Raw genomic sequence first — 20,616 nt, 5'->3', positions numbered from 1 at the left:
TGGCAGATATATATAATTAAAGTGCCCACCCACCTCCCCTCAGGAGACAGTGGCACTGATAAAATATGAATAGAAAATGGGAATAGTTCCTGATATCCGCCTCCCCCCAGCGGCGGGAATGGGTACTACCACCTGGCGCCCACTGCGTGTGCCGCGAATTTTTAAAATTCTGTCGGACTTCAGAAAAATACAGCTATATATATATCTGCCAGGTAAGTATGAACAAACTTAATTGTATTATAACAATAACATTTTTCCTAGCTATAGAAACCTTACATATAGTCCCACCTCATGCCACCCCTTAATCTGTTCCTGGGCCTAAAGCAAATGTTTACCTCCAGTCGGGTGGGACTCCTGACCATCGGACAAGCAGTAACTGCCGAACTACCTTGTTAGTAAATCTTACGACCAGTCCAGCTGGCGCTGAATAGTAATTCCCTAGGTAAAAGACCTCAGGTTTGTATAGCTAGGAAAAATACAATTTACTTTTAAAAAAATTGTGATTTTATACAATTTTACACTTAAATATTGAATTTTTAAATGTTAACAACTTATCTCTCTACCATTTTATCCGAATGTAAAATTTATGTATCTATATATTTGAATATTTAAATTTTAACAATTTTCCTCCATAATATGCTTAATATTTCCAGCATTTTCAGGTGGTGTTGGAATAAGTGGGCCTTCTTTTGTGAAAAATAACACATTGTTAGAAAAGCCACAAACTCGGAGCCCATCGGACATTTTGTCATTATTGAAAAAACCTCAGCAGTCTGACACTGTACAAGACCAGACTTCAGGACAAATGCCTTGTCGAAATAACGATGTCACTACAGGATATGCAAATAGCTCTCAGGGGCCCAGCACGGAGCATGTCCTGTCACCTTGTGATCAAAATCCAAGAATGTCTGCAGGGTCAAATTTGGGTGGTGGCACAGCACCAGTGGTAGAGAAGTCAGCATATCAGATGGCAGCTCACAGGGGATTAGAAAACCAAGAACCCCAGTCTTCTAAGTAAGTTTTTTATTATATTTATAATATATAGTACACTTCCCTTGTAGGGGGTTAGTATCATCAGTGCACCTCATTCGGTGCAGTGCCATTACAATAGGCTCTTTGCATTAAGGTAGCCAGATTTCTGAGACAAAATCCAGGGACATTTTTGGTTCAGAGGCATAAAAACCTCCAAAACATGACATGTTTTTGTAATTGAAAAACTAAAACTGGGACACTGTTCCCTTACCATTCATAAAGCAGCATTCAAAAGTTTCTCCTACCCTATTTATCCTATATTGCAAAGGAATTGAATAAAAATCCAATTGATTAACAATGAGTTTGTTCATGCCACTTACCTGACAGATATATATATAGCTGTATTTTCTGACGTCCGACAGAAATTTCAAAACTCGCGGCACACGCAGTGGGCGGCCATGTGGTAGTACCCATTCCCGCCGCTGGGAGGCGGATATCAGGAACCATTCCCATTTTCTATTCATTATATTTTTTTCTGTCGCCGGTCGGTAAACCATCTGTTTTACAGACCTCTGCTCAGGATTTTTTGGAAATTGACTCGCTTTTAAGTATCTGATTGATTTTTTTTGGTATTGAATTGGATTGTTGAATTGGCATGCGCGATAGTGGACCGTTTTTGATTTTGGATTGACTTTTCTCTATAAGATATGTCTGGATCAAGTGTTGTGAGTTTCAGAGGATTGTAAGGTGAGGCTACCGAAAGCATCGGTAGACCCCCACACAGTATGTATGAGTTGTAGGGGGCTTAATTGTTTGATTGATCATCGGTGCAATGAATGTGAGAAATTGACTGATGATGAATGGAGAGTATATGATCCTATCGCCTTAAATTGGAGCGCGATAGGATCAGGAGGTCTTCCTCAAGGAGTGGTTCTTCCAAAGGTAAGACTAACATCTCTCCTGCACTAACACCTGTAGTGTTTACAACCCCTAAACCTGTGTTGCCTTCGGGCTCTGATTCTGTGTCGGGAGAAGCGAATGCTCTCTCTATGATTTTGGAGTCTCTTCGCACTCTGGAGACCAAAGTGAAAGCCTTAGAAACTGGCTCGGTGCAAAGTGTGTGATCGTGCCCCCCAGTGTTGTGGAGGGGGCGTCAGATCGGCCCCATAATGCCTCTAGGCCTAGACCTCTATCAGACTCCCAAGACCCAGGGAGGAGGTATGTCGAAAGCCGCAAGAGGGTTACGGGGGCTTCCCACCGATCTGGCGTCCCTTCGGCAGACCATGTAGCAAAGACCCAGGCTGCCAAGGACCGTGCACGAGCACAGCGTCCTGAAAGAGTGCTTCTCGTCCTCCGAAGCGTCCTCCCCGCGCAAGGGTTGGAGCGCTCGGAGAGACTCTCGTCCGTTAAAGAGGACGTTTCTTGCGGAGGACCGCTTCACGTCCTGCTTTCGCCGCTTTCGTCGGAAGACGCTTATGATGTCTTTCCGCCTCAGAAGAGAGGTAGGATCTCCTCCGATGAGGACGCTAGGTTGCGTGCACAGGCGCGTATACCTGAGAACAGGTAGCTGTACCTGTGAGAAGGAAAGGAGGCGTCCCCATCGCCCCCTCGTCTTCTCACAGGATCAGTCCTGCTTCCTCTGCTCATTCTTCTCCGACGAAGAACATTCTTTTGTCCCCTTCAGGACCAGCTATCCTCGCTTATGGCTCAGAGGACTCGCCCAGCAGCAGTCGAGCCTAAGCGGAGAAGGACCTTAGACTGCCTGTCACAAGAGGACTAAGCAGTCTCCGTCTCCTTCACCTACTGCGTCTCGTTGCGATCGCTTCTCCTTCAGCGATTCGCCGATCTCGTTCGTCATCTAGAAGGACGTTACGTCAGGACGCTTTTGAGGACGCTCTGTACGAGGACGTTCGGCAAGACGCTCGTCAGGACGCTTGTCAAGACGCTCGTCAGGACGCTTGGCAGGACGCTAGGCAGGACGTTCGTCAGGACGCTTGGCAGGACGCTAGCAGGACGTTCGTCAGGACGCTCGCCAGGACGCCTACACAGGACGCTCGGCAGGACGCTCTCCAGGAAGCTAGACAGGACGCTTGGCATGAAGCTCGCCAGGACGTTCAGGCCTCCTTTCAAGACGTTTTTTGTGATTCTGATCAAGAAGTCTTACCCCCACCCCCGACGCTATTTTACGCGCTCAGGCACGTATGCCAGCGAAGAGATGTAAGGACGCTTCTCGGGCAGGTGAGACTGCCGCGGAAGGCGCTGAGGACGCTCGTCCTCCTCAGGACGCTCTACCATCAACGAGCAGTAAGCGTCATAAAGAAGACAGCCGAAATAAGGCTGCATCTAGCAAGGATAGGGGTCCATTTGATCTTGGCCAAGACCCCGCCCCATGTTAGGACGCCTTCTCCTGACAGATGTTCTCCTCTTCCGTTTAGAGAAGAAGGAGACTAAGTAGTTCGGCTGAATCGGGTGAAGAGGAACCTGCTACAGCCCCTTCTATCCTCGGACTATAAAGTCCTAGTACGACTCTTGCGTTCTTCTTTTGAGGACAAATTTCAGCCCGCAGCTCCCGAAGTATCCTCCTTCACAGTTTTCTTCATCGAAAACTGGTAAAATCCCACGGAGTTTTGTAGAGATGAAAACTTCTCTATCAACGAAACGTGCTTTTAAGAAGCTCCAGGATTGGATGATAAGAAGGAGGGACTACCAAGGCAAAGCCGAACCTTCGCCTTGCCTCCTACTAGACTTAGTGGAAAAGGGGGCATTTGGTAGAGAACCAAAGATGAAGTGGGAGTTCGTATCCCTTCTTCGGCTCAGGGAGATTTCTCCAGCCTTGTGGACTTACAGAGGAGGTCGCTTTTACCCTCTGCTAAGGTAACTTGGACCGCGTCGGAGACTGACCATCATTTGAAAGGTCTGCTCAGGACGCTGGAAGTCTTCAACTTCCTTGACTGGTGTTTGGGAGTTCTGGATATGCAAGCGAGAAGCCCAGAATCTCTTAGTCTGGGGTGGGGGAGCTGTCAGCGTGTTAGCATGTATGGACAAAGCCGTCAGGGATGGTTCGGAGGAGCTCGTATCTCACTTTGGAACAGCTTTGTTAAAAAAGAGAGCTTTGCTGTGCAACTTCACAGCTCGTTCGGTGACGCCAGCTCAGAAAGCGGATTTGTTGTTTGTTCCGATACGTAATACAAACCATCGGTCCTTTAACAATAGGAAGTAGCTAGCGGCAGCTGGAACGGTCGTAAGCTTCGAACAAGGGGAGAACGGTAGTTAACTGCTTGTCCGACAGTCGCGCGCCGCGCGACTGGGAGGTAAACAAATCACTTTTGCTTTCGGCCGCGGGTGTGAAGGACGTGTTCATCATCGCTCTCTGCCCGCTTCATCGTCGTATGCTTTGTTTATATTGTGTTTTCTACTAATGGTTTGTTTGACTTGAAAATGAAACTGTAAGTACACTGTTTTCATTTTCATTACTTAATTATGAACCAATATGGAGTTATCGCCGTAGATGCGGCGATTTCCTCTCTTTTCATGAATTGAACCCTTGAATTATGTCTCGGTGCCGAGGGCGGGCGCGCTCGCGCCGAGTCATGTATTTGGGCGAAAGTGTGTAATTGAAAAATGTAAGTACTCTTTTCATTATATTTTTGCCCTGTGCGTTCGTTACCGAGAGTGTGATTGCGCTCGGCACGAGCCTTTTAATTTTGTATAATAGAATGCAATGAAAGTGGATTCGCAATTGCAATATTCTTTTCATTTTCATTTATTTATTTGCATGGAATTTAATTTGGATCAATTTTCGTTCTTACCCGGGAATTGATCCTTACGATTTTTTTATGTGAAAATGAAATCGCAAGTGCAGTATTCTGTTTCATTTTCATATATATTTTATGATAGCATCATATTATTGGATCAAGTTTCCGTTCTTACCCAGGAATTGATCTTTTCTCCTTTAAGTTCTATGAAGTGAATCGCAAGGGCAGTATTCTGTTTCATTTTCATATTACTTTTCACTGCTGTGGCGGGGTGGGGGAAGCGGAAGGTCTGCCAGGAAGTCGTCGGAAAGCTCTCCCGCGACTCCCTTGGTATCCGATTCTTCGTCTTCCTTCCTGCCCCCCGCTCAGCTTCTTCATTGTATTTTGTATTTGGGGTCTTCCTTGCGTTCGGGGTGGGGCATGTCTTCCCCCCGTGCGTGATGGAACCCCTCTTTACTAATCTATCTATGTTACCGCAGGTGCTACATCCGTGGGAGACGACCTTGGATGTAGATGTAGATCCTCAAGAGGTTTGTACTCGTTGTCGGGGGCGCGAGATGCTCCCGCAACGAGGCCCTGTGTAACTGTATGCATTGATCCGAGGCGCAGTGGGTGCTATACGAGGGCAGGAAGAGACTTAGGCCGCCCAAGAAGTCATCGGAAAGTCCAGTGACTCCTTGGTAACGGACACTTCGTCCTCTTTCCTGCCCCCCGGCCAGCCCCCACGTTTCGCGCCTTCCCCTGCGGGGGGGGGGGGGGGGGGGGGGGGGGGGGGGGGGGGGGGGGGGGGGGGGTAGCGGAGTCCTTCTCCTCTCTCGATCCGTCGAGTGTGGAGGAGGGCTCCCGCTACCCGGACGTCCAGTTGTACTCGGGGTCTTCCGTCCGCTCTGGGTGGGGTTTCTTCTCCCCCCAGGACGGCGAGGAAGCCCCTCTAACTAACCCGACTGTTGCTTCCTTGCAGGTGTGCCATCAGCGAAGGACGACCTGGGACAGGTGTGGGAATCGCTGGGACTGCAGGGAGTGCCGAGCATACAGGGGTTGATTCAGCGGTTGGCGGGGTCGGCAGTGGTCACTCATGGTACGGTAACCACTACAACAACCACAATCTCGACACCAGCATATGAGATGCCACCGCACCTGGTGTACATACCACATGTCATGTCGGTAACACACGGCTGCAATCCAGAAACCAATTCCTGCCGTGCCAAAGAGGACGGTGCCACCGCCACCTGGGTTCTTTGTATTGCCGACCCCGGACTTCCGCTGCCCAAAGAGTACCCCCCTGGACCTGCCGCCAGTGCCGAGGATGACGGTAGCTGCCGACAGGACGCCTGGCTCTCCTGTGGTACCTGCCGTGCCTGCCGTACCTGTTGCTGTCCCAGCCGCTCATTCACTTTCAGATGTTCCTGCCGTTCCTGCTGTTCCTGGACCTGTTCCTGTTGTTCCTGCTGTTGGTGGTGCTGTCACAGTCTCAGGTCTTTCCGGACAGGTGCAGTCCGGGCCCTGTTGCTTCGGTCAACTGCCCCGGCTCCCTCCTGGATGGAAGACCTGACGTCTGTCCTGCGGAGCCTGGCGAAGAAGAAGAGGAAGAGGAAGAAGGTGTCGTCATCGTCTTCGTCGTCTTCTTCGTCGTCTGCTGCCTCTCCTTCCCCTTCGACTTCTAAGGCCAAACAGCCTGAAGAAGAAGAAGGTTGCCTCCCTCCCCCCCTAAGAAGACTCCTTCGGGATCTTCTAAGGGCCCCGGCTCGCCCAGGCGAGGCTGGGGAGCTCTTCTGCTGGTCCTCCTGTTCCTTCGGGAACGGGGCCCGTCGCTTCTTCTGCAAAGAAGAAGTCGACGGGGACCAGAGGTGCACCAGCCTCGGCTGGTGCGTCCTCACCTGGTGCTAGCAGTTCTGCCGCTAAACCAGGTTCCGTCTCGGCCGTCGCTTTCTCGTTCGCGAGAAGCACCGAGTGGACGCTCTTATTTTCCAAAGAAGACCGTCCAGCCAAAGTTTTGACGCCCGAGCTCGCTCGCCGTCAAGACAGCGGCGCTGAGCAGAAACTGGCGAGAGTCGTGCACGACTTCTCGCCAGGCCAGTGGACGCTCTCGCAGCGATCAACTGGCTGCTCGGGCTGACGTGACGGTCGCTGACCAGCCACGGGTTGAGGCGAGGAAGGAGTCCCCGCGGCCGCCGGTACCAGCCACGGCTGGTACAGCGGCTCGACGCGCCGAGAGGAGCCTGGCCGGTCTCGACGCGACAGAGAGCCTAGCAGGGTCACCCGTCCGCCGCTCCCGATGGGACCGGCGGAGACGGTGACCAGCGGCAGCTCGCCTGACGCTAGAGATCGGTCTCGACGTTCTCAGCCGAGCCAATCGCCCCAGGCGAGCGGCAAGGCTAGGGCATGCTGCTCGACCGTCACCCCGCGGGTTGACGATCAGCAGCAGCCCTCCACGCACGCTGGTCCTGCCAGCGAGCGAGGGGGTAGCGTCAGGTCTGCCTCTCCCGTACCTTCAACCTCCTCGGGCTATACCGGGAGGAGCGAGGTACCGAGGAGCGATCACGAGAGGTGCGCCGCTCGTGACCCAGCTATGACGCCGTATGGACCAGGCACGGTTCCAGGACCGACCAGGACATACGCGCAAGTAGCTGGAGGCGACCGTCAGGGGTCTGCCGCTGTTCCTCCTTCTGAAGGAGGAGTATCTCGGGATCTGTTCTTGTTGGAGGGACTGGACGGTCCTACTCCGCAAGACACGGTTACTCCCGAGATACAGAGGAATTTGCAGAAGTCATTTAAAGCTGATTCGTCAGCATAATGACCTTGCGGAAGGATTGCCGCTACCGGCAGCAGCCCACGTCTCTGCTCGAGTCGTTTTGGGGCCCGAGAGGGAACCCAAACCGACGGTGGTCTGCCGAGATCGGAGCTTTGCCGTTCTGTCTCGAACCAGATCTCTCGTCTCGACCAGAAGGCTCTCTCAGTTCTGGCCGGTCGATCAAGCTACTTCCACCTCCTATACTGCGACAGCGGCGTTTCTACGTGTCTTCGGACAGTATTTGAATACTCCTTCGGTCCTCCTGAGAGGTTTCGACCTCGACGAGGACTGGAATGAGTCGGAGGACGGTATCGGCTCTCTCCTGTCAGGTGTCGATCAGCCCCACCCAGACGACGTTCACATGTGGCGGCAGACCCTTACCTACAGTGAGAGTTCGTAACCCTCCGCGGGAAAACGTTTTCTCCTGACGATACGTTTTTCCCAGACTCTGAGAGGCCATCGCCGCAAGGCGATGGCTGTTCCTACTCTTCTCCAACTGCTAGTTCCACTGGGAAGGCGAGCGAGTATCCAATTCCTCCCCCATTCCCTCTCTCCTTACGGTTACGAGGGAAAGGGGAGGGATCCTACAGAGATTTCTCTGTAGGATCCCACGTTCGGGACTGCGCTACCGGGGGGACCTTCGGGTCCTACCTGACGTAAGCCCCGGTCGTTGAGGAGGAATCCTGCCCCATTCTCGATTTCTACGGGAATCGAGAGGACCACCAGCCGATATCGTTTGACGAATTCGGTGGGGGTTTCGCAGACTGCTTAGAATTCTACGGAATTTCTAACGCATTCAGTGTTCGAGTTTTTACGATCTCCAAACACTTAGGCGAGACCACGGTCCAAAGTGAGCGAGACGAGAATCCCCGATATACACAATAATCGGGAACCTCGCCTATGCTCGAATTCCTGATTTCTAGCATTGGGAAGAAGACTGCTGCTGAAGAAACTATCTCACAGTAGGCGACCAACCTGGACTAGAGAAGATCGGACGGGAATATCCAGTTTTGGCTTGAACTATCGTCTTAGTATTCTGTTCACCATTGAAGCTTTCCTTCGAGGAAGACTTCTCCTTCACTCTCTTTGATAGAGATCGAAGGTGGTCGATCTCCAATCCTTATTTTGTTTTCTTGAAGGAAAGAATTTAGGATGGAGATCGTTGTTCAGAATCCTACAAATATACTACGTATATTAACCTCGCGACATGATTCTACTAAGCAGTTGAATTGTCCGAGGGTGGGGTAGGCGCATATCCTAGTTAAACTACGGATTGCGACTTATAAGAGAAGTATTCTAATTGAACTGCAACTCGGGGTTGCCTGCAACCTCCCAGGAGTTTTCAGTTTCAATTTTTTATATACTTATGGGTTTTTGTCACCACAACACCATTTCAACTGTTTTATATTTACCGAAATTCGTTTCGCCTAAATATAATTGCTCGAGCATATCTTTTATACTCGGTAGTTCTAGCCGAACGCATTCCTTCGTGGAATAATGGATTACCTGGCAACTCAGGATGACGAGTCGCAAGAGCTCAGGCTCAACTACTGCGTATTGAACTGCCTGATAGCAGCTCAGTATCAGCTGGGCCTCCGAGATGCACGGTCATGTATGTCTCTCTCTGCCCTGCTTTGATTGACTATCGAACCGTATCTCTGCCCAACAATCATGGACTTAGGTCTCTGATTAACGGGGATTCTCGCAATAATGAAGGACCCATCTACTGCTGTGACGCTAGATTCCATCGCCTTCGACATTGCGAGAATTTTCAACAGAGATACGTATCTCTTGGACTCTTTCATCTTTCTGTTTACCGCACGGTAACAGAAGTCTGTACAAGTCTCCCGCTGCATCGCACTGCGATAATGCGAATGATTTTGCAGACATCTGAGTTTGTCTTCAAATGAGTGAGTGACTGGCTCCCTCTTCCCGTCTTTTCCTCCTCCTCTACCTGTGGGCAGAGGGCCACGGTCGTCACTACGCTGGATGAGGACGAGATGCAGGTGAGCTATATGACAGAGCCCCATCCTATCCCTTTCACTAGGGATAGGAGCAGAATATCCACCACTTCCTCCTACAAGGGGGGGGAAGTGGATGCCTACAAGAGTCAAACCCATGACTTTATATTTGCTCCTGTACAGGAACAAGTTCTTACATTGCTGGTACGAAGAGATACGCTTGCCTCTCTCTTAGTACTCGGTCCAGAGGTCTGACCATTGATCCTGCGGTGCACACCCCGATCAATCGGACAGAGGCTTGGATCCCTCCCTCGCTCTTATGACCAGGGAGGCTTCCAAGGTTGGGCGAACACCAGTCTGTTCACAAAAGACTCAGATTCCACCCACCAAGAAGTGAGTCTTCCTATTGTAAAAGGACCGAAGGTTTGTATGCCGTGTCGGAACAAATGACAATTTGTCCAAAATTGCATTTTTCCTAACTATACAAACCTGAGGTCCTTTTACACATAGCCCCACCTCATGCCACCCCTCACTCTGCAGTTTTTTGCTTGGGTCAAAGCAAAAGTGATTTGTTTACCTCCCAGTCGCGCGCGCGCGCCTGTCGGACAAGCAGTTAACTACCGAACCCCTTGTTCGAAAGCTTACGACCTATCCAGCTGCCGCTAGTACCTTCCTATTGTAAAAGGACCTCAGGTTTGTATAGTTAGGAAAAATGCAATTTTGGACAAATTGTCATTTCTTCCAACTGACTTTCCACTTTCTTCTAACAGTTTTCATAGTGCAACTGCAGAGTTTTCATCCTGACACACCTCTAAAAGCTTTTTACTATCAGTTTCCGTTTTAGTGCTGAATGACCTCATAGGTCCTAGTGCTTGGCCTTTGGCCTAAATTCTATTCTGTATGGTACACATTCAAACATTATTTTATTTATATTAAACACAATATTTATTAAACACAAACACAATGTATGAATCATTAGCTTGCACTTAATTTAGTCATCTGCTTTTTAGGGTAATCTGTAGAGATTTTACATATATGGTACAGTGGTACCTCGAGATACAAAATTAATCCGTTCCGAGGCGGCCTTTGTATCATGAGTTTTTCGTATCTTGAACCGCATTTTACATGTAAAATGGCTAATCCGTTCTAAGCCCTCCAAAAACACCCCAGTAAATTTCATAAGAAAGCTAAATTGACCTATAAACAATGAAATACTACAACAATTTAGACCATTCAATACCTAACTTAATACGTACTAGTAGTACTAATATGTATGTACCTGTAAATAAAGTGTATTAGTGTACATGGTATACAAGAAATACTGTACGTACATTAGTACGTATGTAGTAAAATGTGGAAGCTTACCTTTCAAGTGAGGCTATCTCCAAAAGTGATGATAGAGGAGGAGGACAAACGGCAGAAAACTTCTTATAGTTATAGTCGTACACTTAACTTTATGAAACACATAAAAAAATGTCAGGAAACATTAAGACTAAACTTTACGAAACACATTAACAAAACTGTAACACTTAACTTTACAAAAAACTTAAAATTAATTTTTTTTTTTTAATTTTTTTTTTTTTATTTTTTTACTTATATTATATATATATATATATACATATATTATTATATATATAAATATATATATATATATATTATATATATATATATGTATATATATATATATATATTTTTTTTTTTTTTTTTTTACAAAATTTCAACTTCTTCACCACTTTCAACTTTCTGCTTTTTTGTAGTATCACTTGGTTCTTCCTTTTTGCTTACTCCTACTAAAGGCCTCTTTAAAAAATAACTATCCAAGGAAGATTGCTTCTGCCTGCTTTTGACAATGTTCCTGAAACGACTTGGGCAAACGTCATCGATCTGTGCAAGCATACGACCTGTGTAAGCCTTTTCGGGGTGTCTCTTTTCTACAAATGATTGTACCGTATGAAAAGCAGCTAGAGCATCCTTAATTTCTGCTGTTGTCATAGCGTTGTCGTCCTCCTCTTCGCCGCTGCTATAGAACTCTTCTTGAACGACGTTATGTTGCATGGCCTCCAACTCCTTCAGGTCATCCGTCGTAAGCTCCTCTTGGTGCTCCTCGAGAAGGTCATTGATGTCGTCCTCATCGACGACCAGCCCTATAGACTTGCCGAGTGCAACGATCTCGTCAAGATCTGATTGTGAAACAGTTTCAGGATCGTCAACTGTTCCTGAATCTGCAGCACCAGCTTCACCCACGTCGAATCCCTCGAAGTCTCGGGTGGATACGGCATCAGGCCAGAGTTTCCTCCACGAAGAATTGAAAGTTCGCCTCGAAATCTCCTGCCAAGCTTGGTCGATGGGTCGGATGCATATGACAACATTGAAATGCTCCTTCCAAAATTCACGCAAGGTGAGGTTTGTGGTATTGGTGATGTCAAAACATCTCTTGAAAAGATGTTTTGTTCATGAAACTTACCTGTCAGATATATATATAGCTGTATTTCTGACGTCCGACAGAATTTCAAAACTCGCGGCACACGTAGTGGGGCGGCCAGGTGGTAGTACCCATTCCCGCCGCTGGGAGGCGGATATCAGGAACCATTCCCATTTTCTATACATATTTTTTCTGTCGCCGGTGCTGCAAACAACTGTTTACAGTACCTCCGTCTAGGATTTTTGATTATCTCGCTTAATATTATCTGGATTGACTTTTGGTATCGACTTCTGGATTGTTGGATTGGCACGCGTAATAGTGGATTGGTTTTTGATTTTGGATTGGCTTTCTGTGTCATGATGTCGGGATCAAGTACTGGAAGTTTCAGAGTGTGTGTGAGGAGTGAATGTAAGGTGAGGCTTCTTAAACCTTCAGTTGATCCTCACACAGTTTGTATGGATTGCAGGGGGCATGTTTGCATGGTTGATGATCGGTGCAATGAATGTAAGGATTTGGATGATGATAAATGGAAGATGTATGAGACCTATCGACGTAAATTGGAGCGCGATAGAGTCAGGAGGTCTTCCTCCAAGGGCAGTTCTACTAAAGGTAAGGATAGTAACATTTCTCCTCCTCTAACACCAGTAGATTTTGCTCAACCTAATCCTGTTTTGTTGCCTTCGGGCCCCAGTGCTGTGTCTGGAGAAGGTAACACCCTTTCTCTGATTCTGGAGTCTATTCGTGCTCTCGAATCTAAAGTTTTGGCCCTAGAAACTGGCCCTGTGAAAGTTTGTGTTAGTGCCCCTAGTGTTGTGGAGGGGGCGTCAGATCGGCCCCATAATGCCTCTAGGCCTAGACCTCTATCGGACTCCCAGGACTCAGGGAGTGGGTATGTCGAAAGCCGCAAGAGGGTTACGGGGGCTCCCCACCGATCTGGCGTCCCTTCGGCAGACCTTGTTGCTAAATCCCAGGCTGCCAAGGAGCGCGCACGAGCACGTGTCCTGAAAGATTGCTTTTCGTCCTCCGAAGCGTCCTCCCCGCGCAAGGGGTGGAGCGCTCGGAGAGACTCGCGTCCGTTGAAAAGGACCTTTCGCTTTGAGGACGCTTCACGTCCTATGTCTCTCTTTCGTCAGAGGACGCTTATGACGCCTTTCCTCCTCAGAAGAGAGGAAGGCTTTCTACCGACGAGGACGTTGGTTTCCACGCACAGGCGTGTTCACCTGAGAGGCAGATAGCTGTACCTGCTAGAAGGAAGGAGGCGTCCCCTCGCCCCTCGCCTTCTCGCAGGCTCAGTCCTGCCCCTTCTTATGCTCCTTCGTCACCTACGAAGGATATCCTAGTGTCCCTTCAGGACCAGATTACGTCGCTGATGGCTCAGAGGACTCGCCCAGCAGCAGTCGAGCCTAAGCGTAGGAAGGACGTTCGGCTGCCCGTCAAGAGGACGAAGCAGCCTCATTCTCTCGTCGTCTCGCTCGTCTCTCTCTCCTCTTCCGGATCGTCACCGTTCTCGTTCTCCGAGTAGATCTTTCGCTCTCTCAGGAGAGGACGCTCGCCAGGACGCTCGGCGTTCGAAGCAGGACGCTTTGCGCTCTCGGCAGGGAGCTGTTGAGGACGCTCGGCAGGACGCTCGGCGTTCTAAGCAGGACGCTTTGCGCTCTCTACAAGACGCTTTTGAGGACGCTCGGCGTTCGAAGCAGGACGCTTTGAGTTATCGACAGGACGCCTTTGAGGACGCTCCGCAGGACGCTCGCCGTTCGAAGCAGGACGCTTTTCGAGCGAGGCAGGACGCTTTTGAGGACGCTCAGCAGGACGCTTGCTTGGCTAAGCAGGACGCTTTTGGCGCCTCTCGTCAGGAAGCTCGCGCTTCCTCTCGTAGGGACGTGTCTGTTAAGACAGTTCCTGTTGCTTCTAAGGACGCTCCTCTTTCACAAGATGTCCATCCTTCTAAGGATCGACGTAAGGGCGATTCCGTACCTGTAGCGGGTACTTCCAACCAACGGAAGTCATTGTTCAGGATTGAGACTGCTGGACGTACTCCCTCTCCTGATGGGCGTTCTCCAGTTCCTCTTAGGGAGGAAGGGGAACTTAGTAGTCCAGGGAGTTCCGTCGAAGAAGAACAGCCGGTAGCTTCAGCTGTCTCGGACTACAAGGTTCTTGTTAGGCTGTTACGTTCAGCCTTCGGGGTGAAGTTCCAGCCGGCAGCCCCTAGGTCTCCTCCCTCTCAACTTTCGTCTTCCAAGACCGTTAAGACCCCTGAATTCGTCGAGATGAAGAACATCGCTGTCGACCAGAGGGGGCGTTTAAGAAGCTTCAAGACTTTATGTCTAGAAGGAAGGATCAGGGCAAGACCACTTTTGCCCATCCTCCCTCTAGACTCGCCGGGAAAGGAGGAATTTGGTATGAGACCAAGGAGGACGTGGGAGTAAAGATTCCTTCGTCCGCTCTGGGTGACTTCTCCAGTTTAGTGGACGCTCAGAGGAGGTCTCTCTTATCGTCTGCTAAGGTGTCCTGGACTCCTGTGGAGACTGACCACCACTTGAAGGGACTGCTTCGCACCCTAAATGTTTTTAATTTCCTAGACTGGTGTCTGGGAGTTTTAGACCTTCAGTCTAGAAGTCCTGATTCTCTCAGTCTGGGGGAGCTGTCCAGCGTGTTGTCATGTATGGACAAGGCCGTCAGGGATGGTTCGGAGGAGCTAGTTTCTCATTTTGGAACTGCTTTCCTGAAGAAAAGAGCACTTCTTTGCAATTTTACCGCTAAGTCGGTATCTCCCGCTCAGAAAGCGGAATTGCTCTTTGCGCCTCTTTCGGACCATCTCTTCCCCCAGGCTATGGTAAAGGATCTTGCAAAGAGTTTGCAAGAAAAGGCGACCCAGGACCTCTTGGTACAGTCTTCAAGACGTCCAGCAGTTCTTCCACTTCGACATTCAGCAAACCCCCGAAGAAAGTCAAACCCTTTCGCGGGGCACCCCCCTCGAGAGCAGCTCCTCGAGGGAGAGGTTTTTCGAGAGGAAGAGCTTCATTCAAACCCAAAACCAGCAAATGAAGATCTCGTCCTTCAGACGCCAGTCGGGGCCAGACTGGAATTCTTTGCGGAGGCTTGGAGGCAGAGAGGGGCGGATCCTTGGACTCTCAAGATAGTAGAGCGGGGGTACAAGATCCCCTTTTACCTTTTTCATCCTCCTCCTTTAACATCAACTCCCAGAGACCTCTCTCCATCTTATCAGGGAGAGAAGAAAAAAGTATTCTTTTTCGATCTGTTAGACAGATGGGTCGAAAAAGAGCGGTGGAACAAGTCTTGGACCTAGAGTCACCGGCTTCTACAACAGGATTTTCCTAGTGCCGAAGCAGTCGTCAGTTGGCGCCCGGTCCTGGATGTGAGCAGGCTCAATCTTTTTGTAGAAAAGATCAAGTTCAAAATGGAGACGCCTCAGTCGGTGCTGGGGAGCCTTGAGACCTGGCGACTGGATGTGTCTCTGGACCTGCAGGACGCGTACTTCCACGTCCCCGTCCACCCTCTTTCAAGGAAGTACCTGAGATTCGTCTTAGACAACAGGGTTTGGCAATTCAGAGCCCTTTGTTTCGGTCTCAGCACGGCCCCGATGGTTTTCACAATGATAATGAGGAATGTAGCGAAGTGGCTCCATTCGTCAGGGATCAGGATATCCCTATACCATCGACGATTGGCTGATCAGAGCGTCGTCGAGGCAAAGAAGTGTCTGAAGGACCTTCAGTTTACGTTAGCCCTAGCAAAGTCTCTGGGTCTTTTGGTCAACTCCGAAAAGTCGCATCTGACCCCGACACAGTCCATTGTGTATCTGGGGATTCAGATGGATTCAGTGGCTTTTCGGGCGTTTCCATCCCAGGAACGTCAGCGACTGGGTTAGAGAAAGTCGCAGCCTTCCTAGAGAGAGAAGCTTGTTCGGTGAGGGAGTGGATGAGTCTGCTGGGCACCATTTCCTCGCTAGAAAAGTTTGTCTCGCTGGGAAGATTGCACCTCAGGCCTCTTCAATTTTTCCTTGCGGAAGAATGGACGTCGAAAGAGGACCTGAATGCGATCCTAAGGATCTCCAACAAGGTAAAAGTCCACTTAAGATGGTGGCTCGACCCTCAGAAGTTACGAGAGGGCTTCTCCTTAAATCTTCTGAGCCCCGACCTAGTGTTGTTCTCAGACGCTTCCATTTCCGGTTGGGGAGCAACACTAGGGGGGGAGGAAGTGTCAGGCTCCTGGAGAGGGGAACAGGTAGCCTGGCACATCAATGTAAAGGAACTGGCAGCGATATTCCTGTCGCTGCAGTTCTTGAAGACAAACTGTCAAGCAAGGTTGTTCAAGTCAACTCAGACAGTACCACAGCCCTTGCGTATCTAAAGAATCAGGGAGGAACTCGCTCCAGATCCCTTTTTCTCCTGGCGAAGGAAGTTCTGCTATGGGCAGACGCAAGGCGCATCAAGATCCTGACAAGATTCGTGGCAGGGGTTCAGAATGTCAGGGCGGACCTTCTCAGTCGCCGAAATCAGATTCTTACCAAACAGAATGGACCTTGCACCAGGAAGTCTGTCAACAAATTATGGAGATTGTGGGGGACGTCCTCTAGTAGACCTGTTCGCTACATCAAGGACGAAGAGGCTTCCTCTGTATTGCTCCCCGGTTCTGGATCCAGGGGCAATTGCAGTGGACGCGTTGCTCTGGAACTGGAACAGACCTGGATCTTTACGCCTTTCCCCCATTCAAGATCATGGGGGACGTAATGAGGAAGTTCGCAGCTTCAGAAGGGACAAGGTTGACTCTGATTGCCCCAATGTGGCCAGCAAGAGTGGTTCACAGAGGTCATGACATTCCTTGTGGACTTCCCAAGAACGTTGCCCTGGAGGAGAGATCTACTCAGACAGCCTCACTTCAAAAGGTTTCACCAAACCTCTCCGCTCTGGCTCTGACTGCGTTCAGACTATCGAAAAGTTGGCCAGAGCGAGAGGCTTTTCAAAGGCAGCGCGAGAGCAATCGCTAATGCTCGAAGAGCCTCTTCAAGAGCTGTCTACCAATCTAAGTGGTCCTCCTTCAGGGCATGGTGCAAGAAGGAAGGAATTTCCTCTTCCACGACCTCTGTGAATCAGATAGCAGATTTCTTACTCTATCTAAGAAATGTACAGAAATTGGCAGTTTCCTACAATCAAGGGGTTATAGGAGTATGTTGTCTGCCGTTTTTTCGCCACAGAGGACTGGACCTCTCCGACAATAAGGATCTGCACGATCTCTTAAGGTCGTTCGAAACCACCAAGATTCCACAGGCAAGACCGCCCTCATGGAATCTAGATGTGGTGTTGAAACATCTGATGCTAAGTCCCTTTGAGCCTCTCCATGAAGCTTCTCTAAGGGACTTGACGAGAAAAACGCGTTTTCCTAGCTTCTCTGGCGACGGCGAAGAAGAGTTAGTGAAATCCAAGCGTTCAGTAGCCTAGTGGGCTTCAAGGAGACAGCGCTGTCTGCTCGTTGAACCCATCTTTCTTGGCTAAGAACGAGAACCCGTCTAATCCTTGGCCAAAGAGCTTTGAAATCAAAGGAATATCGAGTCTCGTGGGTCAAGAACCAGAGAGAGCCCTGTGCCCTGTCAGGGCTCTCAAGTTCTATGTGAATAGGACTAAAGAGATAAGAGGTCCCTCAGGTAATCTCTGGTGCTCGGTGAAGAGACCAGATTTGCCGTTGTCGAAAGAATCTGTTGCTTTTCTTCTTGAGGGGCGTCATTAAAGAGGCTCATTCATCTTGCCAGAAGACTGATATGAGCCTCTTTAAAGTGAAAGCTCACGAGGTCAGAGCCGTAGCTACTTCTCTTGCCTTCCAAAGGAATATGTCTATCAGAGATATTCTTGATAGCACCTTCTGGAGGAGCAATTCCGTATTCGCCTCACATTACCTCCGGGATGTGAGAACGATTTACGAGAACTGGTAGTTTCGTTTGGGGCCTTACATTTCGGCAGACACAGTTTTGGGGGCTGAAGGTGGCGCTCTCCCTATCCCTTAGCTTAGTTAGGTTAGTTTATTGTGTTTTTGGTTGATGGTGAGATCTTCTGTGGAAATCTCCCATTCCTTAGTGTTAATGTCAGGGGTTTTTTGGTTAGTTGGTCAGGTGGTGGTCGGTTGCTGTGTTACTGCCATATGTTTGGCTAGATGGTCTTGTCACATTGTGGTCACGTCCCCGTTGACAGAGCATCCAGAGTGCACCAGCACTACAGGTCCAAACCTGGCTGGCAACTCTGAAAAAAGCATAAGCAGGCTTTAAGTGACAGTAATCACAGAGTCTACTTTGCTATCAGGTAAGGAACCAATAAGTTAATCTTTTATTTAATTTAAGTTTCCTAAAAATCCTAGTCTGTCTCTACCCACCATCCGAAGGTGGGATTCAGCTATATATATATCTGACAGGTAAGTTTCATGAACAAAATGTTATTGTTATAATACAATTAAGTTTGTTCATACTTACCTGGCAGATATATATAATTAGAGTGCCCACCCTCCTCCCCTCAGGAGACAAGGGTCATGAATAAATATGAATAGAAAATGGGAATGGTTCCTGATATCCGCCTCCCAGCGGCGGGAATGGGTACTACCACCTGGCCGCCCCACTACGTGTGCCGCGAGTTTTGAAATTCTGTCGGACGTCAGAAATACAGCTATATATATATCTGCCAGGTAAGTATGACCAAACTTAATTGTATTATAACAATAACATTTCGTATACAGCTTCTTGAAGTTCGATATCACTTACTGGTCCATGGGCTGGAGGAGAGGGGTGGTGTTAGGCAGAAGATAAAGAACCTTGATAAACAAATACTCTGCTAAGATATCTTCCTCGAGGCCAGGAGGGTGAGCAGGGGCATTGTCCAACACCAGCAGACATTTCAGAGGGAGGCACTTCTCTTCCAAGAATTTCTTCACTGTCGGGCCAAAACACATTTACCCACTCGGTGAACAAAAGTCTCGTTAACCCCCCACTTCACCTTGCAATCCCCACTGGCGTTTGAACAAAGTGCGAGCGTAAGCCTGTCTTTCATAGGCTTATGCCTGGGTAGCTTCTTCTCTTCCTGCGTGATGTATGTCCGAGAAGGCATTTTTTTCCAAAAAAAGGCCAGTCTCATCACAGTTGAAGACTTGCTGAGAACTGTAGCCTTCATTGAGCGTCATCTCATCGAACATCTTAATAAAGGCTTTGGCCGCTTTTGTGTCCAAGCTGGCCGCCTCCCCATGCCGCACCACCGAAAGGATGCCAGTCCATTTACGGAATTTTTCGAACCACCCATGAGAAGCCTTGAAGTCTGGGGTTGGCGTTGATGTCCCTTCTCCTCCGTCGTCTTCAGCCTGGGCAATCAAATCGCTGAAAATAGCACTGGCCTTGTGGGAGATTGCCGTCTCTGTTATCGTATCGCCAGCAATTTCTTTATCTTTTATCCAGACAAGAAGCAGCCTTTCCATCTCATCGTGCACATGGCTCCTCTTGCTGGACAAAATAGTCATGCCCTTGGAAGGTGTAGCTGCTTTGATGACATCCTTCTGCTTAAGGATGGTGCCTATTGTCAACGGATTTCGGCCGTGTTCCTTCGCGATCACACTCATTGCATACCAGCTTCATATTTTTTAATGATCTCCATCTTCGTCTCCAAAGAAAGCATCCTCTTCTTTCCTACTTCAACTTTCTTGGGAACCAATGGGAGAGCGGGAGGATGGTGGCGAGTCCACTCAGTTGGCGGCGCGCGAGTTTTAAAATTGTTATCGGTGGTCCGGGTGAATCTCGGACTTTACAGCAACAACCTTTCGTATCTTGAACAATTTTCGTATGTAGAGCCACAAAAATCTTCGTATTTGCTTTTGTATCTCGAGTTTTTCGTAAGTTGAGCCTTTCGTATCTCGAGTTTTTCGTAAGTTGAGCCTTTCGTATCTCGAGTTTTTCGTAAGTTGAGCCTTTCGTATCTTGAGTTTTTCGTAAGTTGAGCCTTTCGTATCTCGAGGTACCACTGTATAAGCAACTATTTTTCAGCAACGAGTAACAAATTCAACTAGGCAAAGTATTTCAATGTTGTTTCACAAAGCTAGACTTGACAGATATAAAAGAAATTCAGTGAAGTATATTATGTAGCAGTTTGTTAAGTTCTGATTCCCATTACAGTATACTGTACAGGTAGCAGGATTTTAGTTATAATTAAAAGAGATCAAAGTTCTGATTTGGGGAGGAAAATTTTCTTAATAAATTACCTAAGCACATAGTTTCAGTTGGGGCCCCTCGCTCTTGTTTAGTGTAGATACATATTCATATGGCTGTGAAGTATAAAAATTGATGCTTTCAGGTATTCTTGTCCCTCAGTTCATCAGATTATTTTTCCAACAGGTATTATTCAGTGGTGTGGTGTAAGCGCTCAAATAAAAAGCACAAGAAATGGGAAGGAGATGCTATCCTAATTACCAAAAGCAGATCAGTAATTCTCAAGGTACTATATTATTTCCCCTTTTTTTTGCAGCTTCTTCATTGACAGAGTAGTTGTAACAGAGTGTATTCAAATTGTTTTGATGCATTTCCATTTTATTCAAGAATTGGTGCTGTTATATGCAAGGAGGAATCTTATTCATTTATTTTATCTCATGGAACACATTACTCTTCTTGATCAGAGGAGATTTTTACTAATGTTACAAAAAGTAATTTAAGAATTTTAAGGATGCATAAGTGAAAGA

The 20,616-nt window shown here is 48.4% G+C and overlaps 1 protein-coding gene across 1 annotated transcript in view; it reads left to right on the top strand.

Moving 5' to 3' along the window:
• LOC135199692 (DNA repair and recombination protein RAD54B-like) overlaps positions 1–20,616 on the top strand; it is a 63,217-nt gene that overhangs the window by 14,961 nt on the left and 27,640 nt on the right. The window contains exons 2-3 of the mRNA XM_064227847.1: positions 654–1,014; positions 20,276–20,375. Coding sequence (XP_064083917.1) covers positions 654–1,014; positions 20,276–20,375 — 461 coding nt within the window. The remainder of the gene's footprint in view (positions 1–653; positions 1,015–20,275; positions 20,376–20,616) is intronic.

The sequence above is a fragment of the Macrobrachium nipponense genome, chromosome 26 (assembly GCF_015104395.2).
Source record: "Macrobrachium nipponense isolate FS-2020 chromosome 26, ASM1510439v2, whole genome shotgun sequence".
NCBI classification, from domain to species: domain Eukaryota; kingdom Metazoa; phylum Arthropoda; class Malacostraca; order Decapoda; family Palaemonidae; genus Macrobrachium; species Macrobrachium nipponense.
Note: the sequence above shows the minus strand (reverse complement) of the source record. Positions and strands in the feature narration are given on the sequence as shown.